Consider the following 27,215-nt stretch of genomic DNA (forward strand, 5'->3'; position numbering starts at 1 on the left):
CTCACCTCGGACCGCCCCCCCGGCCGCCCCTCACCTCCAGGGTGTAGTTACGCTTCATGCCCTGGTAGCTGAGCCAGGCCTCGGCCCGGGCGCGCTCGTCCATGTTGAGGCTGCTGCAGAGTTCCTCATAGCGCTGTCGAGTGCCCCACTCCTCCGCCGCGGGGGAGGAGGCGCTGCCCCCGACCCCCGCTTCGGCCTCCTCCTCCTCCTCGCCCGGCATCCCCTACCCCGTCACTAGAGGGCAACGCCGGCCTGCCTCACACTGCGCCTGCGCCGGCCAGGAGCTGCGTTCGAATCCAAACACCCGGGCGCCGAGCTCCGCCCCCGCCCTCGGCCCCACCCTGCACCCTCATTGGCCGGGAGAGGAGCCTCTACTAATCAACGGGCTCCTTGTGGGCAGGCGCAGTACACTTCGCCCTACGCACCCGCCGGCGGCGGCGCTTCCGTGATCGATCCCGGCAAGCCGTGTCAAGCCCCGCCCCCTCCAACCCACAGCCAGGCAGCAAAAACTACCACTCCCAGCACGCACTGCGATGGCTCAGGCCCGTTGCTGCGGAGTGGGGGTGGGGTGGGGTGGGGTGGAAGGATGGCGGCGTCACGCGCCGCCTCTAGCAGGGGGCCCCTGGGGCCCTGCCGCAACCAGACGCCTTGCCAGCGCCCCCGGGTGCTGTGCCCTGAACTAGCGCCGCTTGGGGCCCGTGAGCGCGGCGGCCACGTGGCAGCGCCGCTGACGTTTAACCCGCCCCCAAACGGAGGGCAGGTCTCCCGCCGGCCACCCCCTGCGGCCCTCGGCGCAAGGCCCCGTGGAACCAAAGCGCGGGGTTTCCGTTTGCTGGATTTCAGGCGCGGTCCGTTGTGAGGGGAGGGCTCGCAGTCCTGTTTCGCCAGGAGAACAGGGACTCTGGCAGCAGAACGGCTGGGTTTTACAGCGGTTCCCTCGGTGCCTTGCTCTGTCATCTTGGGCAAGTCACAGACGCCTTAATCTCATCCTTACCAGCAAGGAAAGGAATACTTACAGACAGTACCTTGCAGCGTTACACGAAGTTAAGGAGTGTTCACTGAACGCTGTGAGATTTACAGCTAGCACAGGGAGGCATTCAATTAGTTAAAAAAAACAATTTACAGAAAATTGACCCCCCCCCCCCAAAAAAACAAAACTTTTTTCTAATGCCAAATGAAATAAGCCAGGGGAATTCAGTACCCCAAATAAGTTTTAGACTTTTATGAAGAATAGGTTCCACAATTATGGGCAGTAACTGTTAATGGTGTATGCAGTCTTTCGTTTCTGATTTCAGTTTGGCTGCTTGTTGATAGTGATCAAAAAAGTCATTACGCTTGGTCAGTCAACATGAAATGAATTGGTAGGTCTCCATTTTCAGAGGCTAAGTAGTCACATAAAGTAAATACCCTACTATTGGCTCTTTTCACCAAGACTAGACAGGGAAATTGAACAACCCTCTCAATGAAGTTTACTGAAAATCAGGGAAAGACCAGAACCTTTGAGACCTTTGCTATGAAAGGTGTTTTAGCTATGTCTGGTCTTGTACTAGTCAAGTTTCATGTCTAAATCACACATATTAAGAACCGCTGGGATGATTTTATACATAAAAGTGAAACTGAAAAGCAGTGAAGGGTGATTTGTGTAGCCCGAAACAATTTATCTTCCAAGAACTAGATTAGACATTTTTAGTCTAGTCTAAAAACGCTAGATGGCACCAGAGAATTAATCTAAACAACAGGAAAGATTACATAGCAACTTTTGTTAACATTTACTGTGACTCAAACCTATAGTCCCTACTGCAGCAACATTTTCATTTAAGTCAATAGTATTTTAGAGCCAAAATCCCCCTGAAGTCAAGGAACAGAGTCCCGTTCATTTCAGTGGGAGTTGGATGAAGCCATGGGATTGGAAGACTGGGCTCTAAGATGCTAATTCTTAATAGACTAGTTGGGAGCACAAACTAAATTTACCTTAAAATATGACTAATGGGAAAAGAACATTGCCTTTTAAAATAGAATGGTAAGATTTTCATATGGACTTATATTCACATGACTAACGTGAAATTTTGTCCTTTCTAACTGAAATTTTCCATGCTTGATTTTAGTCTGGGATGATTCTCCTCCCTCCCCCCTGTTTGAGCAAGCTGATCTGGGGGGGGGTGGGGAGCTTAAAACCTTCTGCTCTGATCACTCAAAATGGCTAAACCTTTTCCATTTAAGGTCCTGATCCTGCAGATCCTCAGATGATATTAATTGCCATAGTTCATTTGATTTCAGCTGAGCTATAGCAGCTTACACAAGTTGAAGATCAGGGTTCATGAGCAGTCCCACTGAAGTTAGTGGAATTATTATTCACAAAATGCATAATGTGAAACACATTAACAGTTCTTTCCAGGATTAAGGCCTAGATGTTCAGGATGAATAGATCCTCACTGAAAATTACCCAATAACTATTTACAAAAATAATAAAAACAAACCCGAGTTAGAAAGTTAAAAGCATTTTAAAATAGAGTCATATTCTCCCAGTGTGGGGGCAACCTTAAGTGAGGCAAAGTCTACATAGCTAGCTCTGTGCCAGCCAGAAAGATGTGTGCCAGGGGCAGCTGTTTTATGGCTTTTCTGTTAAGCTACATATACAATATTATTCTCAAGAAAAAAGCAATTATAAATATTTTACCACAATGTTTTACTGACTAATGATAAATATACTAACTGATCATTTCCACTGACAAGTCTCCCTTAAGAGGGACATTTAAGAGAAAATATTTAGACAGAAATCAAGATAACAAAAACAACATAAAAGGTCAATAAGCCATGGGTCAGAAATAAGGTTGTTATGTGGTGATGAAATATGCATATTTCCCTACCTTTCTGTGAGCCTGGGTTTTGTAAATGAGGTGATAACTACATTGTTCTCACTTAGCAACCATAACTATGTATTTTTAAATAAAGTTTTGTATTTTAAAATATACAGTATCTACCTTCTCTATAGATATTTCAAATTATGTATTGAAATCATGTTGCTCTTGGAAAAGCAAGTTAACATGCTAATATGCACAAAGCTCAGTTGTGCAAAACCAGATCAACACACAACTTTAAAATATTAGAATCATAGAATATCAGGGTTGGAAGGGATCCCAGAAGGTCACCTAGTCCAACCCCCTGCTCGAAGCAGGACCAATTCCCAGTTAAATCATCCCAGCCAGGGCTTTGTCAAGCCTGACCTTAAAAACCTCTAAGGAAGGAGATTCTACCACCTCCCTAGGTAACGCATTCCAGTGTTTCACCACCCTCTTAGTGAAAAAGTTTTTCCTAATATCCAATCTAAACCTCCCCCACTGCAACTTGAGACCATTACTCCTCGTTCTGTCATCTGCTACCATTGAGAACAGTCTAGAGCCATCCTCTTTGGAACCCCCTTTCAGGTAGTTGAAAGCAGCTATCAAATCCCCCCTCATTCTTCTCTTCTGCAGGCTAAACAATCCCAGCTCCCTCAGCCTCTCCTCATAAGTCATGTGTTCCAGTCCCCTAATCATTTTTGTTGCCCTTCGCTGGACTCTCTCCAATTTATCCACATCCTTCTTGTAGTGTGGGACCCAAAACTGGGCACAGTACTCCAGATGAGGCCTCACCAATGTCGAATAGAGGGGAACGATCACGTCCCTCGATCTGCTCGCTATGCCCCTACTTATACATCCCAAAATGCCATTGGCCTTCTAGGAAAAACAAACCTCATTTAAAATTTTAATTGCTTAACTCAACTCATTGTGTCCCTCTAACTCACTTCTCAGTGCCATCTAAGGCCCTGTTTACACTAAATTTTCAGCTGCCAACACTACTGTACTGTTGCAACCCCCTAATGTAGACACTGCTTATGTCAATGGAGTTCTGGTCCATGATTAGGGCTCCTAGATGCTACTGCAATATAAATAATCATAGACTTTCCATCCCAGAAAGGGCCCTGGGAAAGATTGGGAATGACATTTCTTACAAGACCACTGGGTGGGTACAGGGAGCTTTGGGAGCTGATGGGGTTTTTACATGTATCACATTGTTCCTTGGTTTCACTTCCAGAAACAGCTTAACCTCTTTGAAAGCAATAGTTACAAATTGAATTTTTCCTCACAAAATGGCATTTTAAAACTCAAAGCCATATGTGTCTAATACTGTAGAGCAACTAGTGCACCTAACCTCATTGGTGATTCTACCAGAAATTGTGTGGCAGAGAAGTAAGTCAGATAGCTCAAAAATCCTTCATACATGGCACTACTTTGTGATTCTATTTTATGGTAGCTTCTGCCAGGTTGGTGATCTAGTTGAGCAACTGCAGTGACCTAGCTATGTAAACCAAATGGGTTGCAATCTTGAGGGACAAGGTAACAATGTCAAAATCTTTGCACTGGCAGATGACCGAGCCCAATCTGTTCATGAGGGTAGCAATTTAGAATCAATTTAGGGGCAGATTTTGAAGTAATGGCTGCTACCTTGCCATCTACCTTGGAGACTAAGAAGTACTTCTCAAAGGAGACAGGATACTTATCAGTCATAGCTTGGTCCAGATTAGGCTAGTCCAAGTGTCAAGGTTCCTCCCCCACTCTGAACTCTAGGGTACAGATGTGGGGACCTGCATGAAAAACCTCCTAAGCTTATCTTTACCAGCTTAGGTCAAAACTTCCCCAAGGTACAAAATATTACACCCGTTGTCCTTGGACTGGCCGCTACCACCACCAAACTAATACTGGTTACTGGGGAAGAGCTGTTTGGACGCGTCCTTCCCCCCAAAATACTTCCCAAAACCTTGCACCCCACTTCCTGGACAAGGTTTGGTAAAAAGCCTCACCAATTTGCCTAGGTGACTACAGACCCAGACCCTTGGATCTTAAGAACAATGAACAATCCTCCCAACACTTGCACCCCACTTTCCTGGGAAATGTTGGATAAAAAGCCTCACCAATTTGCATAGGTGACCACAGACCCAAACCCTTGGATCTGAGAACAATGAAAAAGCATTCAGTTTTTTACAAGAAGACTTTTAATAAAAAATAGAAGTAAATAGAAATAAAGAAATCCCCCCTGTAAAATCAGGATGGTAGATATCTTACAGGGTAATTAGATTCAAAAACATAGAGAACCCCTCTCGGCAAAACCTTAAGTTACAAAAAAGATACACAGACAGAAATAGTTATTCTATTCAGCACAATTCTTTTCTCAGCCATTTAAAGAAATCATAATCTAACACATACCTAGCTAGATTACTTACTAAAAGTTCTAAGACTCCATTCCTGGTCTATCCCCGGTAAAGACCAGCATATCGACAGACACAGACCCTTTGTTTCTCTCCCTCCTCCCAGCTTTTGAAAGTATCTTGTCTCCTCATTGGTCATTTTGGTCAGGTGCCAGCGAGGTTACCTTTAGCTTCTTAACCCTTTACAGGTGAGAGGAGCTTTCCCCTGGCCAGGAGGGATTTCAAAGGGGTTTACCCTTCCCTTTATATTTATGACACCAAGTCACCCAATTCTTGGAGAGATTTGTGCATGGGGAAAGTAGTGCATACCTAGGAATGTTTTGTCCCAAATATGATTCTTAGCATTTCCAATGTCGATTTGCGTCATCAAGGTAGCCCGTGCTTATTGCAGTATTGCCAACTCACAGTTTTATTGTGGGTCTTGCAATAGATGTTTTACTTAAAGCCTCAGCTCCCAGAGGTATTTCATTTTTTTTTTTTCTTTTTAAGCAGTAAGATACTAGCCCTTGTGTTTGCTGAGAAAAGCTTGAAAAAATGTGATCGGCATGCACCCTGAAGGCCAAAAAACAGAATGCAAATGCAAAACCTTTTAAAAAAAAAATCACCATTTTTTTTTAAAGCCAATCATGACTTCTTGGGGCCTGACTCGTGATTTTTGAATATTTGGGCCTGGCAATACTATGACTGTAAGGGTTTGTGTGCGTTTGGGAAGAAGAGGAAATTCCTTACTTGAGTCTAGAAGATGTGTGTTGGGTAAAGTGGGAGGTAAACCAAAGTTATGTCTATACTTTAGGGCCATGTGCAGAGTACAGATGCTATATGCCCAGCTAGCAGTGTAGATTTGAGGCATGGCTTATGCGAGTAGATTAGAGCAGTGGTTTTCAAACTTTTTTTCTGGCGACACAGTTGAAGAAAATTTTTGATGCCTGTGACCCAGGGGAGCTGGGGATCAGGGGTTTGGGGTGTTGGAGGGGCTCAGGGCTGGGACAGAGGGTTAGTGTGCGGCTGGGAATGGGGCAGAGGGTTGGGGTACAGGGGTGAGGGCTTTGGGGTGGGGGTGCAGGCTCGGGGGTGCGGCCAGGGATGAGGGGTTTGGGGTGCAGGAAGGGGCTCCAGGTTTGGGGGGGCTTAGGGTTGGGGCAGGGGACTGGGGTATAGGCTTACCTCAGGCGGCTCCCGGTCAGCGGTGCAGCAGGGTGCTAAGGGAGGCTTCCTGCCTGTCCCAGCACCACGGACTGCGCTGTGCCCCGGAAGCGGCCAGCAGCAGGTCTGGCTCCTCGGTGGAGGCGTGCAAGCCCGCAGGCACCGTCGCCCCCCCCAGCTCCCATTGGCCGGAAACTGGCCAATGGGAGTGCAGAGCCAGTGCTCAGGGCGGGAGCAGTGCACAGAGCCCCATGCCCCCCCCCCGCAGGAGCTAGACCTGCTGCTGGCCGCTTCCAGAGCGCAGCGCGGTGTCAGAACAGGTAGGGAGTAGCCTGCCTTAGCTGGGCAGCACCGCCGGTGGGACTTTTAATGGCCCGGTCGGCAGTGCTGACCAGAGCCGCTGGGACCCAGTGCCTTACATTCCACGACCCACAGTCTGAAAACCACTGGATTAGAGAGTACCTAACATGTCAGAACACAATGGTACATACCCTACATCTCTCTCTACATGTCTAAGCAGTGCTTCCCACACCTATACTACTACTTTTTAGCAGTATAGTGTCCCGCTGCCTCTCCCCTGCCAGAGTCTTTCCTCACCACAGTAAAAGGCTCCCTCCATTGCAAAAGTGCAGAGCTGAGCTATAGCCACTCATTTTGTCCGAATAGACACAATTATGATCAAAGCAGCAGGAAACACCTAAGATGGCACAGCAGCAGTCACAGCTGAACTGCAAGACAGAGTCTGAGGAGAGGCTGCCACTGGCAGGAAGACATGGTAGAAGAGAGCCCCTATCTAACAGGACTCCCAACTGTTGGAAATAGAGTAGGTAACAGGATGTCATCTCCCACATCCCAGAGAAGAGTTGCAGAGGTTGCAGGAGGAACTGTCCCCCATCATCTTAGACTGAAGTGAGGAAAGAAACAGCCAAAATATCTCGTATACATAAAGGTGGCAGTAAAAGGGACGCCCAAAGCACCTCTTACCTGGGGCACTCACATGGGGTTTTGCACTCTTAGCACGTGCTCAGAGATGAGTTGGAGAGCAGGCAGGGAAGCAAGTTTTTTCTTTTACAGAGGAATCTCAGAATGACCCTTTCACCTGGACTTTGACTTATACTCTTTTCTGTTTCTCTTGGATTGTATTCCTTCCTTCTCTTTTTTATCCATCATCCTTCCACCTGAGGGAACTGGAAGAAGAAAAGCAGAGAGATGAGGCACGGGCTACCTGATTCCAAGACAATGACAGAAAGACACAAGGAGAGATTAGTCTCAGTCTGCCTTATTTATTTAAATTAACTTTCTTCTTGATAGGTGGACATTCCATAGTCTCAGATTCATTTTAAGTCATGTAGAAGGAGGCTCTTGTACAGTGGTAATTTTGTTTTCCGTTATCTTCTAAATTGTTTTAAAGTAGAGTCCACAATGTTGAATTTTATCCAAAATTAAAAATACAGAAATAACACAGCATTTCCAGGGAAGAGAAATTATTCAGAATGTAGACATCCATCTCCACGTCCTCTTTCTTGGTCAGCCCACATCACCTCAACCAAACTCACCTTTGAGGAAAGTTCCCTTAATTGTTCACTTTTAACTCTTGATGGAAATACTCTTTTCTTCCCTGCAAGTGTATTTTAATTTTGTACATGCCTTCAAAACCAGTCATTTAAAGTTGTTCCACAGAGAGCAGATCCTCAGTTGGGGTAAACTGTCATAGCTCACTGACTTCAATCAGAACTATGACAATTTACCTCAGTTGAGGATTTGCCCCTGTGCTCTTGTTCATGTCATCAACATATTCAAGTACTTAACCAGATGTGTTTCATTACCTCAAATGGAGTAGGATTTTGTCTTTAGAGAGTACATCACCACCTTTGTTCATGCACTGAAACAGAATCCAGTGAAGGAACACAAAGTTATTAGGCCAGATTCTCTATTTCGTTTGGTTCCTTTTACTCCACCTGAGTGGAAACCTCCCACACACATCCAGCAGGGGATACCTCCACATAGGAGTCTCCTCAGAAGGAATAGTGTTGACAGAGCCAATTCTCTACACCTCCCATCTGAACCAGCAACATGCAGTGAAGGGGGAGTGTGTCTAGAGCACAATGCGCTCTGGTAATCCCCAACTGATGTACCGTCCTTAGGCAACCAGTTACCTGTCTGCCTTTCCACCTACCCCTGGAATGCAGTGAAAGACGGATGCCATAAACAATCTGGCCCAATGTGTTTACTTGGTCTAATCTGAATTCTTTCCTTCTGACTCGAAAATCTTGTGCTAAACTCCAAGACTTTCCCCTGAAAAAAACCAAACAAACAAACAAATCACCTTTGCAAACCTCTCTGTTTTGTCCTTGTAATCCTTACATTTCCACTGAAGGCTTTTAGCATTAGAACATCTTTTAGTACTTAAAAGTAAGTGTGAATTACACCTGTAGCCATGTTTATTTGAAATATGGTCAGTACTTAATTGCAATATGCAAGTTCTGCTTCCTCAAGGAAAGTTTCATTGAAACTTACTTGTTTCAGAAGAAACATTTAATAATCAGAAATCATTTTATCTGTGGTGTCTCAATTTTACTAGAATTAGATTATTTGCATTTCAAACCTGTGGTTAAAGAAAATTATCAGGACTATTAAATTCTAGAATCAGAATGCAGACAATGCATTTTAATCAGCTACCACTCAATTCAGGAAATCAAAACTTTTTTATTGTCCTTTCCTCTGAGGTGGCTACAAAGAATGGCTCTCTGCTTACTAAAAATAACATTACCGTGTTAGTTAGCAAGTCAGAAAGCTATTTGCTGCAGTGTACCGTCATCTACATTAGGAATTATTTCACTGTAGCTACACAGATGCAACCTCTCCCCTCTCAAAGTACATGCATGGCACTGGTATATAAGTTGAAAACAGGGTAAATTGCAGTCATTCAAATCCCACTTTACACCAATGCAGATTCTCTACACTAATACTGGTATAGCTAAACAGTGCAAAAATTCCTACTGTGGACAAACCTTAATAATCTTTACAATGCAAAGTACGTATTATGCATTACATCCCAAAGTGCTGTATAAAATATCAGATATACAAGCCATACACAGATCATTTAATCTGCCTCTTAAATGCAGCCAATACTAAGGTGAAACATTTTTTTGACAGTGTAGTGGTGGTGTAATAATTTAGGGGAGGAAGTGAAGAATACCATATCCAGTTGAAATTGCAGCGAGAGTTTAGGTAGAATTAACATCTTGGGCTGGAATTTTCCCAAAACAGCAGATTTAAAATCTCATCTGGTATACCAACACTATGAGCCTTGGATGACCACTGATATTCATGACTTGTTAATCAGGTGCACTTAGCTTCCTGAGGTGCTAACTCCATGCTAGGATATTGCATCAGTACCAATTTACAAGACTGTCACTTCATCTGTACATATAGAGAGTGACCAGATGTCCAGATTTTATAGGGACAGTCCAGATATTTGGGGCATATATTTTTTTTTTTACATGGGCTCCTATTACCCCCCCACCATCTGTCCTGATTTTTCACACTTGCGATCTGGTCACCCTACCTATACACTGCGTCTGGGAGCACGCTTCCCAGCTTGAATAGACACGAGCTATCTCCGCTCAAGCTAGCAGGCTAAAAATAGCTGTGTAGCAGCACAGGTGGCAGTTCAGGCTAGCCGCCTGAGTGCAAAACCACTCAGAACTTCTGGGTACATGCTTGGGCAACTAGCTCACGCCACTGTATGTGCTACTGCTACCCCTGACTACGCTGCTATTTTTAGTGCTCTAGATCAAGTAGAGCTAGCAGATGTCTGTCTGCTCAAGCTGGGAAGCATGGTCCTAGCTGCAGTGTAGAGGTACTCACTGAGTCACCAACACCACTGCCTACACCAGTGGTTCTCAAACTTTTGTACTGGTGACCCCTTTCACATAGCAAGCCTCTGAGTGTGACCCACCACTTATAAATTAAAAACACTTTTTAATATATTTAACACCATTATAAATGCGGGAGGCAAAGCGGGGTTTGGGGTGGAGGCTGACAGCTTGCAACCCCCCATGTAATAACCTCGCAATGCCCTGAGGGGTCCCGACCCCCAGTTTGAGAAGCCCTGGCCTACACAATCTGTATATTCTCTTTCAAGTACTGATCCTTCTACAGTTTAACTTGTGAGAGATCTGAAAGGATTACATCCAAAGATGGAACGGCTACAAATCATATATAATTTTCTTTATCAACTGCTTTGAAATGTATGACTGTTTCTTCTCAAATGAGCCCTTAGAAATAAAAACAAAGCTACTGGAGCTTCTGCAGGATCTCCAAATTTAAAATAGGACAATGACAGGTTAAGTAAATTAGGTATACATTCATCTGAAAAAGGAGTAACAGAGAGCACACTCAAGACCTAGAGATAGGATTCAGATGAGAATAGATAAGATGGATGCCACTGAACTAACAGTGAGCAGCAGACTGAAACAAGAAGGCGCAGACAACTAGGGAGCGTACAGGAAAAAAAATATTTATCCTGAGTGGCTTAAACTAAAGGGAGCAATGGGAGCTGCAGCTGCCAACGTAATCAAAAGATTTAGACAAGCACTTAAAAGGTAACAGGATACAAAAGCAAAACAGATTGATCAATTTAGATGGACATTATGGCTCTCCCAGTCACATCCACCTTCTGGCCTAATATTTTACTATAATACTAGAAATAAATGGCTTTAAAGCAAATCAAATTTTGGGCCTAAACCTTGACAGTCTCCTCTTTCCTAACAATAGCTATCCGGTGGCATATTGCAAAGACTGTGTGGCTATTAATGGTTTATTTTGTTTATAGGACCAGAGTTTTATTTTCAGTATAATTTGGCTATTAGTTTCCCTTCAGATTTTCATAAAAATTAGAGATTAAGATTCATAAGGTTATCTAGTGCCTTTCCCTGGCTCTGCAGGGTGTGATATATCCTTCATGTTTTAAAATTACCTTATTTTGTGCAAAATAACCTGATTTAAAAAAAAAAATTGTTCTTGGTTCAGCAAGTTATCTTGTTATAATACTATCTCTGAACAACACTGATAGAATCAGCACAATACCCATATAAATGCTACAGGAAATAGGCTGAAATGGATTCACTCAGAAACAAGGGAAGAACACCAGTAAAGTTACTATTAACTAATTCACAGAATTTGTATGTAGTTAAATAACCTTGACTTGAATTCTTAACTTTGAATAACTTCAAGTTTTATATTTTGTAACACATCTTAAAATGTATTTTAACACCTTGGAATCTTACTAATAGCTTCACCTACACTGCTCACAGATATAAATTTAATCTGTATTCATGTTAAAAATTATTTTCATGTATCAAGGCTGACATCATGGGTAGTCAAAGAATATGTTTAATAAAAAATAATTAAACTTCCATTTCCTCTATAGAACATCATAGAAAGTAATTCAATAAATTACAAATGACTTTTTAAGACGCTTGTTGAACTACAGAAAGCAAATTCAGACTACACAGAACACAACTGGCAAATATTGCAAATGTCCAAAAGAAAAACTGGACTAAGACTTGTATCATGAAGCCTGAAACAAGGGATAGAAATACAAGGCAGTAACAGCTAAAGTTCTTTTAGTAACTACCAACACACACTTTATCATCACCTTGGATATCCTTTTAACTGCAACTTCAGTATTAGTGTAAATCTACTGAAGTTTCCTTACAACCCTTAACTTTATACAACCATATTTGCATATTGTTTAGCTGATAGTGGGACACATTTTTCCTCTTCCAATTGATAATGATTAAAAATAAATCCAATACATTATGTTCAAGTCTATATCAGCCTTAATTATTTTAAACTGCAATTGCCTTATTACATAGAAAGAGAATCACTAGAACGGTAAGCAAACTCACTTGACCATAATTAGGAAAATACTTTATTTAATAAATTTGATATAAATTATGTTTTAGCCACAAGATTTAGTATTTCTTTTGTGGGGCAAGGGTGTTGTTGAAATATTCCATCAGCAAACTAAGTTAATAACTGTGTTTGAAAAACTTTGGCTATTTCATAGATGCATCCTAGTTAAACAAAAGTGCTATATTACAAAGGGCAAAAATATTAAATATGCAATACATCCCTTCATGATGAAGAATTGCTACACCCTTCTCTTGGCAGGTTTTAATTTTCACTATTGCTAAGACACTGTATGAAAGGCCAAAAATCAGAATACTATTGTGGGAAAATACAGTAACCAGGACAATCCAAATGGGACTTGTATAATTGTGTAATTACATGTAATACTGCTTCTAATCATGGGGTTAATTATTTTGCACATAGAAACATATAATGTATTGGAAAAGTTCTTGGTAAAAAACAAAGTCTTGTTTACTATACAAGCGAGCAACAGAACTATATCAAAATATACAGTTTTTTTTTTTTCAAATTTATCCCTTTGAAAAGCTTTTTTCAATGATTTCTACTAGTACCTGTATCTATTCTCTCTGAGCACTTCCCTATCTTGGGCCACAAATGAGATAACTAAAGTCAATCGAAATCTCAGTTCAAACATGTAAGTGTGAATCTGGGCCTCTACCATGTCAGAGTAATAGCAGCTTCAGCAGAAAGAGGAATCATATCACACATCAAATATGAGACTGATTTTATACAGTAAAGGGTTCTAAGGATTTGGGTTTGAACAGATGTCTTATGCCCTCTTATTGTTGTTTACAGGAATAACTTATCTGTCTTTACTATTCAAAGTGCTTTTTTAAATTTTAAATTGGGCAACTCAGCATAATATATAAACTAAATCCTCAAGAATGATTTTGGGTAACATTTCGTCATAACGTTTAGTCATATTTAAACCTGTAGAGAAGTCTAAACTCAAAATGAGTTTAAACCATCAATATTCTTCTTTACCATTATTATGTGGTAATCCCGGGAGGCATTGTTACATAAAACACAAATAAAAATCAACACAAACAAAGCAAACAAACATTTTTTTACATGAAGTATGCAGTGTTGAAAGGTCTTTTCAGTGGCACTTCATGACAGTTTGCCTTTTCTGAGTTTTGGGGATACTATTCCTCAATCAGGACATCGTATTTCTGTGGTGGGAGCCCAAAACTTTGCAAGGTTTAAACTAAATAGGTCTCTGTGGTGCCAAAGTAGGATGAGATAGGAATATTTTGTGTCAACTTCCCTTTACTGTTATCAAAGAACGCGTTTGATCAGCAAAAACAGTCCTATCTCCTGCCAGATTAACATATCATAGAGGGTGTGTTTAAAAACAAAACAAAACCCGAAAACAAGTATAGAAACCAATGTAAACTTCCTAAACTAACTCAGCTGAGGTAACAGATAGCCAGTTTAACTGGCTGACTGGGAAACTTTTTTCCTCCTTTTAAACACACTTGTACCTGAATTGGAAACATCAGCAGTGCATCGCAACACTATAGCATTTTCATGTAATTAAAGCAATGGATGGTGATTTAGATTCTACAGCTTTCATGACATTCATTAGCTGCCCAAATTATTGCTGAGTTTTGATCTGTAAATTATAAGTGTCAAGGAGGCTGTAAAACTATATTCAAATTAAATCAATAATATGCCTAAAATATTCTGTGTTCACTGCAAATATATTAAATATACAGCTCTTACTGAGCATTATTTTCATAAAATAACCTCCCAAAATTATGCCATTTGTTGTAATTTTACACCATTGTGTATTGATAGTACATACAAGTTCAGAAACTTATGAACTTCAAGAAATATTACATGCAAAACATCTCTGAAAGCAGTTTGCACTTCTAAACAAATACTGAAAGTTGAGTCAATAAATCATTTGATGAGCTCAACACTGGGCTATTTACAATGAAATAATTAAAGAATAAATTCAAAATTAGTTCATAATTTAAGTACATAGTCTGGGGTCAGTCTTCATCACTAGAATCTGAATCTTCAGATGAAGACGATGTACTGTCAGATCCAGATGAAGCATCTGCTTTCTCTGAACCCTCATCTGTGCTGTTTTCATTATGAGAGCTTGGCTCTGTTCCCCCTTTGTCTTCCTGATCTCTAACCCTAGAATTTTTCTCCTTTTCCTCTGTAGGCTTGGCTGATCCTGTGTCATTGTTTTCAGCATTCTGTACATCAAAAATATTGGATTGGGACAATGCTGGGATATGAAGATTAAGGCCTGGAGTGAGAAGCATCCCTGGATAAAGTATATTGGACAAAAGTAATGGGTTAAGAGCTAAAGGGTTGGCAGCAGCAGAGGACGTAGAGGGAGAACTTGACACAGAGTCTTCACCACCATTATCTGCATGTTGGTTTTCTGTCCTTTCTTTCTTTACAACTGGCTCTTTTGAGTCATTTCCCTTTTTCTCCTCTGAAACAGATTCTGTTGACTTTGTTAGGAGTCCTCCCATACCCAGCAAGTTTGGTAATCCAGCCATTCCTGACAGTAGCATGGGAAACATGGCAGCCATATTCTTAGCTTCTCCTCCAGTAGTTAGTCCAGCAGGCATTCCCATTAATCCTGCTGTTACTTGAAGTGATTGCAAGTTCTGCAGGTTTTGTTGTAAGGCCTGAAGAGTAGATAGATCCACTCCTGGAAGTAATCCATTGGCTAGCAAAGGGTTGACCGAAACATTTGCTGCTGTTGCAGCTGCTGCTGCTGCAGCTGTTGCCTTGGCAATCTCACTTTTAGGCCGTCTCCCTCTCCTGCTTACTTCTTCTCGTACAACAGGCCCAGTGAGAATACGGTCAAACATACCTTCAGGAAGAAATCCCTGAAACAGATACATTCTATTTTAATATATGAAAATGAATGCCACTACAGGAAGATAAGGTTAAAGATATGTCGTTAAAATTAAATACTCAAGAATAGTTCCAAAAACTATTCTGTTTAACTAAATTTAGCACAGCAGTTTGATTAACCAGACAACTCCCTGAAAGTCTGTGACTGATCTGTGCTGCCACTTCCCAAAGGTACCTCATTCAAGCCTCAATCCTGCCATGAGCCCTGTAACCCTGAATAGTCCTCTGTACCCACGTTGATACCTACTACCTTTAATGGGGCTCTCCACAGGCCCAGAGGATCATCCTCACAGGGTTTATTGTAGGATTTGGCCTAAGCAATCTGAATTTAAGATTTAAAATCTAGTGTGGATTTAGGATCTTTCAACAGATTTTAGTGTAATTTCCAGACTCCAATAATTTATTTGATTTTTTTAAATGCCTAGTTACTGTGATTACACAGGTAACAGAGCTATCTAATATAACAGGAAAAATAATTGTGCATTTTAATGTGGAGCCATAATCTGTGAACATTTTAATGTTTATTAGTATCTATTTCATCCTATCAAATTTCATCCTTTCTTCACATTTCACACAAGCTACTAAAGACTGAAAGTCCAAATAAATTGAAATCGAAGACACTTAAAATCTTCTCTTGGGACCTAGAATGGTGTTCTGCCATCTATGTAAGTCCTATCTAATGGCAAAGATAGGACTCTAATTGTGCTCTGGTGTTCTTTTTGAAGTGCAGTTTTGCCTTGAAAACTGACTATAAAAATGGCACCACAGGATTCAATGATTGTAAAATATGAAGTTTGCTCAGTATACAAGATCCCCTAATTTTAAAAAAATTGTCAGCCCTCATTCAACCAAGGATTTGAAAATCAAGCTCTATTCTTTCTGCTTTCAGGATCACCATTACAAAAATCTACAGGGCAAATTCTATTCTCTCTTATATTGTGGTAATCATTGTCACCAGTTCTGCTCCCGGTTACTGCTGTGATACTTCATTACCCTAAATGGAGGTGCCTGGGTATAAAAGAGGGTAGAACCTAGTCCTGCAATTGGAACTTTACAATTCTGTTGGCATATTAACCAGAATAGAATCTAGCTCATTGTTAGCTGTACTGGCGCTGTTATAACAATAAGAAAAAAAATAGTAAAAATTACGTTGTCAATAAAGCAAGTGCTCAGAACTTTCAATAAATGTAAGGATGAGGTAAGTAAGAAAATACCATTTTTAAATACCGTAGTACTTATGATTAACTGCAAAAACCTAAAATGTTGTTAAATAAATAAAAACCTGCAATCCTCCGCCTGAGGCTGACTGTGTACAGCAAATGTAGCACAATCCCTACCAGTTCTGGCAGGTGGGTATACAGACTTCACAGGATTACCACCAGAAATTATCTTCATCTCTATGGGAGACATGAGGAGTGGAAGGGTAAATAAAGTTCCCCAGAGCAGGATTTTGCTATCCAACATTTTGAGGCCTGGACCTCTAGTCACTTCTATTTGCATGGAAATAAAGGATGGTGGGTTTACAGCTATGTGTCCATAGGTGGGTGGTAGTGGTGTTGTGTGTTTAAAAAAAAAAAGAAAAAAGCACGTCCCAATAAAACAAAGGACAGATGAATCAGATATACAGTTTTCACAATGAAAATATATGCATGCTATTTTGCTGAGCCTGCAGACAAAAAACAGCATCCATAATTAAGTGAAATTTTCCCTTTCAACTTACTGGGGTACAAATCTCAAATAAAATGATCAGTGTTATTTTGATCACTGCACTTATAACAGACTGTCACTTTTTACAGATAACAGAATTTGTTTTTTGGGTTTGTTTTTTCATTGCAGAAATAAAAACATCCTTGTAGATTCCTTCTTCCGTACCACATGTCCCATGAGATTTGAATATTTCCTACTAATTCTACAGAGAGGGGAAAATTTGTAAGTGGCCTCAGAAATTGTGGTCACAAATTTTTATGTACACCTATGTGTGCACAAAGTCTACATTTGGTAAATTAGGTTGGCACATGCACAATTATTTGATCTGCAAATGTGAATGCAAACTGTGTGTCCACGAATAGCTGCAAATGCAGTTTTTCAAATTGTATATTAAAATTTGATTTACAATGTAGAAGGGGCTGCAATACATATATATTCTTAGAGCTACATTCATAAGTCCTAACCTGGGAAAAACTACACATTAGATGCATCTTGCTGTTGGCATTAAGCTGCTCCAGTGCCAGTGGGAGCATGTTCCTTCTGTTACACATTTCTAGTAGCACATACAGAGTGGAGAGCCAAACAGAAGAAACTGCGTGGGTGAGGCCAGGGCAGCACAAACCATTCTCCTGGAAATTAGAGGGCACAAGACACTAGAGTAAAATTTTCTGAAGTGCCAACTGATTCAGGAGCCTACGTCACATATGAACATGAGACTATAAGCAATTCAGAAAATTTTGCTGTAAGTCGTTTATGATCTCTACTTTAAAACCCTGCTCACTGTAGAGCTGTAAATATTAAGCATATTTTTTTAGTTTACAAGGACAGGTGTAGGACACCCCACACAATTGAACTTTTGCTACATATAAATCTCGCTTCCACTGGAATCTGCCTAACAGTACAGTTCTGAACTAGAAAATAAAATGCAGAAGATAATAGCTATTTTAATAAATAGTTGTCTCTTAATTTAGATACGCAGTATAATTAAATCAATCTTCAAAAATTCTACTTGCTCATTTTCCCAGGGCAAGTAATTTTATTTTGATGGTGAATTAAAATTTTAATTTTGTAATTACCTTCATCATTGTGGCAAAGGAGAGAGAAGTAGATACCATGGGTAGGCAGGCAGATTTTCCTAAGAGCATCCAAAGGTATATTAAACAATAGTTGACTGACTTTAGTACCTGAATCTAATGCTAGTATCTGTCTGTCTCTTTCTTTAAATAATAATAATAATAATAAAAAAAAAAGAGCAGACTTCACATCATAGATCATGATATTGTTCATCCTGTAAATACTCACAGACTGTTTCACAACATCTCCCCATTCAGGAGCTACTCCATACTCAGGATTTTCTTTCAAGAATCTGCACAAGTCCTTCAGCGGTGGAGCAAAAGCACCTCCCACCTAAAAAATAAAAGATAAATTTTGAGAAGAAACATTTCTCAGTTTACTTTGGATTTTCCTGATTTGATACTCTGGTTTCATTTATGTCTTTTTCAAAAAAATTAAATGTAACCTGACCGCATTAGAAAGCAAAACAGCACTCCAGGTTTATCATTAGTTTCTGTCAGAATGGAATAGAATAGGTACTCTTTAATTTGTTCCAGATGTCGGCAGCCACTAAACTCGCACAGAGCAACTTCAATATCTGACAATCTTACTAATGTAAGATTTAGTATAAATGCCAGGGCTCATTTCAGAAGCGTACTGAAATGGGATAGTGTCACACTAATAATGAATATGTGAAAATAGGTGTCAAAGTTTTAGAAGGAGAATTCATACTCCTTTTGTTTATTAAAAATGTCTTACCTTTTGGTGGGTGAATCAGTTCTACCCTATGACCCCTGAATCTGCTTTTCAAGAGGCACCCTTCTTGTCTAATAAGAGCTGCTCTTTCTGGCAGGGTAAACTATTTATTTTCTTATACTTTTCCCCACACACAAAAATCAAACTTTTAATTTTGAGTTAAGGTTGCTAAACAGCATATCCCATCAATGTAACCCATAAAAAGCAAGGAAATAAGCAGTTAAGTCATCAAAAACTCCTGTAATCAACTCCCCTTTTTACATCTCATCATGATATGGAAGGGGAGAAGTACGGTTTGATCTAGGACAGAGCTGAATGAAAGAAGGAGAGGGAAGAGGAGCGCTTCCTCTTTGTTTTTCTCCACTCAAGCTCCTTTCAGCTGAAGCCTCATTTTTAATTCACACTCCCCATGTCCTCCACATCTCTGTTAACTGCTAGACCTTCTCTAACCAGCTCTTCATCCCTCCTTGGCAGTGACGGATTAGCCACTGGGCCAAAGGGGCCTGTGCGTAGTGCTGGGCGGGCGGGGGGCTGGGCAAGCCCCCGTGCTCTGACCCCATTTCTCTAGCAGGGGTGCCGGGGGGCCCACGTGCACTTGTTCTGGTCCAGGGCCCCACAAAACAGAAATCCGCCTCTGCTCCTTGGCTCCCCACGGGGCTGCTGCATGGAGAACTGAGAGAACCAAAAAGGAAAGAGCAGAAATGAGCCAGGGGATCAGGGATGTTGGGGCAAGGTAGTGATTGGGAACATAGAAGTTTATGGGGCAGGCAGTTTACAGTGATGAATCTCATTGCAGCAAAGGAGTATCACTGTGCAGGCAGCTTGTGGTGGGGAGAGCTCAAATGTCTCTGCACTGGGACAACCTCCTTTGATAGGGTTCCCCAGTGCTGTTGGCTCAGCTCCCTGGGGTACACTCTGTTCTCCCATGGTGGTATGTGTGTCAAGGCACTGACACTGGCTCCTCCTGGGGCTGCTACCTCAGTGCATTGGGGAGCTTAGGGGAGTCCTTCCAATGCTGGTACTGTCCTTGGTACAGAGACACTGGGATTCCCTCATTTTAGACCCCCCGGCCCCCCACCAAACACACATATCTAGGCCTTCCTGAATCCTGCACTCCATCCAGGCAGCTTTATGAATGAGTTGGAGGTACTAGAGGGCCTAAAAATTGGGCATCGGGGAGCGAGTGGCTAGCAAGGGCAAGGAGGTTTGGGGATTTTAGGTGGAGAAGCATGTTTTGACTAGGGGTCCTCAGGCCACAGAAGAGGCTTCGGAGACCAGTGCTTTTGAGGTAATGGTGTTTGAAAGTCTTCCTGGTGCTGCTCCCCCCTCATTCTCCTACACAAAGGCACAGAGCCCCTAGGAGCCCATGACTGATACATCAATATTTATGTGCCTAAAAATTGGGCATTGGGGAGCGAGTGGCTAGCAAGGGCAAGGTGGTTTGGGGATTTTAGGTGGAGAAGCATGTTTTGACTAGGGGTCCTCAGGCCACAGAAGAGGCTTCGGAGACCAGTGCTTTTGAGGTAATGGTGCTTTATTTCCCTGCACATTACCCTTCCTCAAAGCCCAGCTGAATTCCTTCATGCCCTTCGCAAACCCTGATCCATCTGCCTGCAATTCCACATCCCTACCCCAAGCCACATCTTTCCCCCAAAACAGTTCCCTTTACCCTGCTATGAAACCTGCCAACCTGACTCAATGGACATGTTGGTGAATCAGAATGCAGGTTGGCAGAATGAACACAGAAACAGCTGACAAATCTGAGCAATTCTACTGGTCAGTCCGAGTGCAAGAAAACCTATTCAATTTTAAAAACCTTGAAAGTAGATGATGTCTGAAATATAATAGAAGGTATGTGACACATTTAGAATTTCTGGTGTTTGTGGCTGTTTAGCTACAGTCATCCAAAGACGTGTATGTAAAGCAAGGCAAAACTTCAAGGGGGCATTTTTCAAGTGTTTTCTTTGGAAAAGTTAGCAAACTTTTTATTAAGAAAGATTACATAGATCATTAAATTGTCCTCTGAAAAGTTGTAGTGAACTTGCTGAAAGTGTAATTCTCAACACAATCATAACTAAGGAATCACTACTTATCCAATATACCCCTCCCCCCTTCTGTTTGTTCTCTCTCTGTTTTATCTCCCATTAAGACTCGTTTGTCTCCATCACCCATCAGAGGCTACTCACATTTGTCTTTGGAAGTGACAGACTGGACATGACTGAAGTCCACACTCGCCAAAAGATGCTATACCATCAGCGTACTTATTTTCTATTCTAAATATTGGTGTGAACTGTAGTATCTTGGATACCACTCCATGCCAAAACAGTAACATTATAATAGCAAGCCCTGTATTTGTGATAGATATTTAACACCAGTAACACTAGCGTTGAGATCTATTCTTGATCAGACAACACAAAATGCTGTCTTTGGAGAATAAAAATCATGAGATGTCTAACAGACCGAATATACAACCATACAACCTGAAATGAATCATGCATGGAGAGGATTTACACACTCACAAAAAAATCAAATGTTGAAGAAACAGGACTGGAAGCTTTATCATTTTGGCTGTGATCTTTGAGAGCTCCTATTAAGGAGGATTGTGTTGGGTCATTACTTTGACAGAAGACCTCCAAGGTTCTGAAGAAGTGGTTGGTGGTCATTTTTCCCTCCAAAGTCAGTTTAGAACAAATATAACTGCGGGTCTTGTGATGCTGAGGATTACAATTTTCAGGTGACATTTAACACTAAGGCCTTGACCTCTCATACCACAGCAATTTTTGCAAGAGCAGGGTTGTTAATCCTGGTGTTCTGGCCCAATTCAACTTGGGTAATTATGTTCTGCCTACCTACAATTCTCCCTGTTATTTCAACTGGATAGGGCATTCTTCACTTTCTGTCCTAAACTGTCGAGCAATATTCCTGGGGACTTTTAAACGGTTAAAACACTTCTATGATGGGTGAAGTGATTTTGTAAATAACTTTGAGATCCTTCTGCACGAAAGGTGTTCTATAAATGCAAGCCATCATTATATGTCAAGCATCACAGACTTCTCAGTAAAAGTTACTACACTTCTGTAATAATGGATATTTTCAAGATTTACAGAACCAACACCAAACTACATCAAGATTCAGCCTGTTAGTGAAGTGTACTTTCAGTGTTCTACAGTAAAAAGCCACATCATCTGCAGGCTTTGGCCTTTAAACTTTTGCCTTCAACCACACAATAATACATCAGTAATCTACTAATTCACACATTGGTGAGGCTTATTGCAAACTCCACTTAAGCAACAACTAAACACATGCTAAAGTAGTTTATGAAACTCTCCTTCCATTATGTAAGAACTGTTCCTAGTAGACGGATAATAGGAAATACTAGAAAAAAGGTTTTCTATGCAATTTTAAATATATTTAAATTAATTTTCAGTAACTTGTTTTCTTTATTGTTAAGTTTCCACCGACTCCTTGGATCCCTTTTCTCTCTTCTTATTCCCGCAGTTTCCTAAAGCCCCTTCCGAAGCACACATTGCATCCCTCTTGTTGAGTTCCAGGTTATTTTCAACAGTAACTAAACTGAGAATATTGAATAAATTATTATTTAATTTTTGAAACAGAAACTGAAAATTGAAAGTGTCTAGAGGTTCAAAGGTACTGGGGCTCATGAGACGAGATCATTTTAAAACCATCTCACCTCTTGGGTCTTTAAGTACATGACCCTCTAGTGTTAGCAGCCCATCATTAGCTAAGGGGACATTTCTTCTCCTCTATCATCCTATAAGGGTACAAGAGGATGAGAGGAGAAAGCTATAGATTTTGTGGAGTGGGATATGCTGTGCTGGTACAAGTTGAGCCACCAGAAGCTGTTGCAAGAACCATGATGAAAGAGAAGAAAGGAAATTTTCACCTGCTAAGTAGAGGTCTGCTTGTGCCTAATTTTTAGGCCCGACCCAGACTCAAGCCCACTTGAGCAAGTCAAGTCATTTTCCAACCCAACCCAGACCCTTTCCCACAAACCTTAGTCAGCATCATCACAGCCACCTCTTGCCCAGGGAGCTGACTCTCCTCCTCCTCCAGCCCAAGGGGTTGCCGTGGCAGCAGCTACATGCCCCGCTGATGCCATCCACTGCCCCTTGCTGTGCTGCCCACGCTGTGGAGGGGGAGGCGCTGTGCTCCTTTCCACACTCACTCTGCAGCATAACAGTGCAGCAAGGGGAGGATGGCCAGTGGCATGGGCATGCAGCCGCCGCCATGCCAACCCCACAAGCGGGAGGACGACAACTGACCTGAACCAATACCAGGAGGGTTCTTTTGTTTTCCCATCTGACCCAGACCCAACATTTGTAGTTGTGCCCCACAGGATGCAGGTCAGGTCTACTCTTGCACTTGCAAACCTGGTGAATTCTTTTTTGCACTCACACTACGAATCATGCAGAAATTACTGGCAGCTCAGCCCGCTCAACTCTGTAGATTTACCCAACACACACACAGTAGCTCTAAAACGGTCTTTACCCTGCCAGGAGGCTGCAGAAGAAATGTCCTTTAATGAGCTGTTAACATTAGAGGGATATGTGTTTGCAGACAGAAGAGTGAGGTGCCAGGAAATCTAGTCATTAGTATGTCTGTTTAAATAAAACTTTTAACCCAAGTAAGAGGCAACAGCACTTCGGAAATTTTTAATAAAATTATTTGCTGGAAATATTTATACTAAGTTAACTCTGGCAGGGATGGTCTAGAAATATCCAGAGAGGGGGTGACAACTGCATTTTAGCTTAAAAAAAAGTTTTCCATCTTCTGTGAAAGAAAAATTACAGTGTTAAAATATCAATTTAAGAATATCCCCCTAATAAGCTTAAACAAATCCAGAGCAGCTCCCACTTATCAATCTGTTTTTCCACACGGTGACTCCAACCTTATAGCTGCATTTTCACAGTACTTGATCATTCAGAATTTACTCGTTATTATGAAGCCTCAGTTTAATACTGTACTATTCTTAGTAGATGAAATTCACCCCAGAGCTGGGGGCTCCTGCATGGCCCTATAAACTTCTTCAAATTTTTTAACATGGGTTTGGAGTAGTGCATAGGACATTGTGCAGGCCCTCTGCATTGGCTGAACTCCACTGAACAGAAACATACAATGCTGTATATTCACTTAGTGTGTGTAATTTTGCACAGAATCTCCAGAATAATTGTGCAGCAACTTATTAAAGTTTCTCCGTTTACTAAATCCTGATTTAAACACTATACTTACGCTTCATGTCCCATTTACAAAACAACTTAATAAAACAAACTTTAGACTGTGCATAAGGACTTCCTAGCAGAAGATGTGAAAACTTCATTTCACATAAATTTTGTGTTTGGGGAAAGGGTGAGTGGACACAGTAATATGATTACCTTTCTAGCATTTCTTCTATTGATCAGCTGAACACGTTCTTCACCAGTGAGACTATTAACATCCAGTTTATTAGGGTTTCGACAACGGTGCCTTTTTTGTTTGGGCCTCCCATCATGAAGCTGCATTCTCTGTTTTAGAGGGATTTAAAAAATTAATTATAAATCTTAGTCTTCTAGGAAAACTACTTACAAAAGTGCTGAGAAAGTTGACTTGTTTATTTATTCTTATAAGCCACCCTCTCATTTTAAGGTAAATGCTTTCATATTTCCAACATCACAAGCAGTCTTACCTTGTACAGTAACTTCTCACTTAACGTTGTAGTTATGTTCCTGAAAAATGCTACGTTAAGCAAAACGATGGTAAGCGAATCCAATTTCCCCATAAGAATTAATGTAAATGGGGGGGGGGGGGGCTAGGTTCCATGGAATTTTTTTCGTCAGATAAAAGACTATATGCATATATACACACACACACAGTATAAGTTTTAAACAAACAATTTAATACTGTACACAGCAATGATGATTGTGAAGCTTGGTTGAAGTGATGAAGTTAGAGGGTGGAAGAGAGTGGGATATTTCCCAGGGAATGCCTTACTGCTAAATGATGAACTAGCACTTGGCTGTGCCCTCAAGGGTTAACACATTGTTAATGTAGCCTCACACTCTACAAGGCAGCACGAATGGAGGGAGGGGAGACAGCATGGCAGAGAGAGTGACACACCGTGTGTGTGTGTTTGTGTGAGAGAGTGTGAGAGAGAGGTGCATGCTCCTTTAAGTACAATGACACCACTCTAAGTACATTGCCTTTTTAATGACAAGTTTCAGAGTAGCAGCTGTGTTAGTCTGTATCCGCAAAAAGAACAGGAGTACTTGTGGCACCTTAGAAACTAACAAATTTATCTGAGCATAAGCTTTTGTTAGTCTCTAAGGTGCCACAAGTACTCCTGTTCTTATTGCCTTTTTAAGTAGATCAGCAAGTTGAGACAGCAGCTGCGGCCAGCAAGCTGACAGGGCTCAGGACGGAGGCATGTCCCCTCCGCTGCTCTGTGGAAATAGGTTAAAGTAGTGGGGAGCAGGAGCGGGGGAAGAAGACACCCTGACATTAGCCACCCACACAGCTACCTCCCGCACAGCAAGCAGGAGGTCCTGGGAGCAGCTGCAAGGCAAGGGCAGGAGCAGCACATGGCAGTGGGGGGGGGGAGGGACAGCTGACAGCTGTGGGCAACTGATAGCCTGCTGGACAGCTGCTGCAGAGGGAACTTAGGAGAGCGGGGAGCTGATGGGGGGCTGACGGCCCATCCTGGTTCCAAGCCCCCATCAGCTAGCTCCAACAGGCTGCTCTTTCTCCAAGCAGTGGACAAAGCAGGCAGCTGCCAAACGATGTTATAAGGGAGCATTAAGCAACTTTAAACGAGCATGTTTTCTAATTGATCAGCAACGTAACAACAAAATAATGTTAACCGGGAAGACTTTAATTGAGGAGTTACTGTACAGCTGTTGTCTTCTGATTTTAAAAACTGAGACAGAGTCTCAAAGCAGCGCATGGCCAAATCCCCTGCACTACTCTGAAAATCTCAGTATAAAATTCTGGACATTCATATTATGTTCTTTTAAAATTTATCAATACACTTAGAATTTTTTTTCCAATTATACATTTACATATCAGCTGGTCAACATATGGTAGAGTAATGGCATTCACTGGGATGTAATGAGTATGAAACACTAAGTTGTCACTCCCAGTTGCCAGTTTGCTGGGGGAGGAGAGTGGTGGAAAGGACAACAGAAAAAGGAAAACTGAGGTAACAAATGAAATAGGACGCTCTTTGAGATGTGTGATCTGTGTTCCACACATGGATACGCATGCACACAACATGTCTGAGTCCAGAATTTTTTGCAAGTAGCATCTTTTAACCCACACATGTGCAATGGCTCTCCTTGTGCTACAAACCGAGGGCATAAAGGACAGTCTGGGCCGATGCCTCTCCAGTTCCTACTCTTACCTAATATCCAAAAAATCCGGAGCAGAGGGAAGGGAGTGGAATACAGATAGGGACTGCACATCTTGAAGAACCTCCAGTTACAGATAAGTAACCTCCATTTCATCTTCAAGTGATAGTCCCTATGTGTATTCTATAGGTGAGAGATTAACAAGCAGCATTCAAACAGACGGTGGGTGTGAGGATGAAGAAGTGAGAGCTGACTAATACTGCTATCCTTACAGCTGTATCTGCCAGAGAAGATGGACCAAAGCATAATATATTGTGAAGATATGCAAGGAGCTCCCAGTAGCTGCCCTACATCTCTCTTCTAGATATCAGCCTCCTGGCAGGGTAGAGACAGATCTGGTCTACACTACAGGGTTAGGTCGAATTTAGCTGCGTTAGGTCGATTTAAAAATGATTGTGTCCACACAACCAACCCCATTCTGTCGACCTAAAGGGCTCTTAAAATCGACTTCTGTACTCCTCCCTGATGAGGGGAGTAGTGTTAAAATCGACCTTGCTGAGTAGAATTTGGGGTAGCGCAGACACAAATCAACAGTACTGGCCTCCGGGAGCTATCCTAGAGTGCTCCATTGTGACAGCTCTGGACAGCGCTTTGAACTCCGATGCACTACCAGCTACACAGGGAAAGCCCTGGGAACTTTTGAATTTCATTTCCTGTTTGTTCAGTGTGCCAAACTCAGCAGCACAGGTGACCATGCAGTCCCCCCAGAATTGCAAACGAGCTCCAGCATGGACTGAAAGGGAGACACTGGATCTGATTGCTGTATGGGGAGAAGCATCTGTGCAGGCCAAACTCTGATCAAAAAGAAGAAATGCAAATATATTTGCCAAAATCTCACAGGGCATGTTGGACAGAGGCTACAACAGGGATAGCTCCCGGAGACCAATACCGTCTGTTGGGGGAGCAAACGGAGACGAAGAAGCGTCTGTTGGAGCTGCAGGAAAACCAACAAGAGCACAGACCCCCGCTGCATCCACCGTATAACTGCATACCTTCCTTCTGAAGTTCCATATCCGCCTCACCCAGATGCCCAAGAATGGGGGGGTGAGGAGGGCGCGCTCCGGGCACCCAGCCACTCCACTCCA

General features: G+C 41.9%; 2 protein-coding genes across 11 annotated transcripts in view; both read right to left on the reverse strand.

Annotated features, from left to right (window-relative positions):
- Positions 1-301, reverse strand: part of RBL2 (RB transcriptional corepressor like 2) — a 54,152-nt gene extending 53,851 nt beyond the window's left edge. The window contains exon 1 of the mRNA XM_084644763.1: positions 35-301. Within this exon, the coding sequence (XP_084500889.1) occupies positions 35-220 (186 nt within the window). The 5' untranslated portion in view covers positions 221-301. The remainder of the gene's footprint in view (positions 1-34) is intronic.
- An 11,509-nt stretch (positions 302-11,810) lies between these two features.
- The window catches only part of CHD9 (chromodomain helicase DNA binding protein 9), a 185,559-nt gene continuing 170,154 nt past the window's right edge, over positions 11,811-27,215 (reverse strand). For all 10 annotated transcript variants that reach the window (XM_084645123.1, XM_084645126.1, XM_084645124.1 and 7 more), the window contains 3 exons: positions 24,124-24,252; positions 18,224-18,328; positions 11,811-15,186 (listed from right to left, as the gene is read on the reverse strand). In XM_084645123.1, coding sequence (XP_084501249.1) covers positions 14,326-15,186; positions 18,224-18,328; positions 24,124-24,252 — 1,095 coding nt within the window. In that variant the 3' untranslated portion in view covers positions 11,811-14,325. The remainder of the gene's footprint in view (positions 15,187-18,223; positions 18,329-24,123; positions 24,253-27,215) is intronic.

This window comes from Lepidochelys olivacea (genome assembly GCF_965140295.1).
Source record: "Lepidochelys olivacea isolate rLepOli2 genome assembly, chromosome: 12".
Taxonomy (NCBI): Eukaryota; Metazoa; Chordata; order Testudines; family Cheloniidae; genus Lepidochelys; species Lepidochelys olivacea.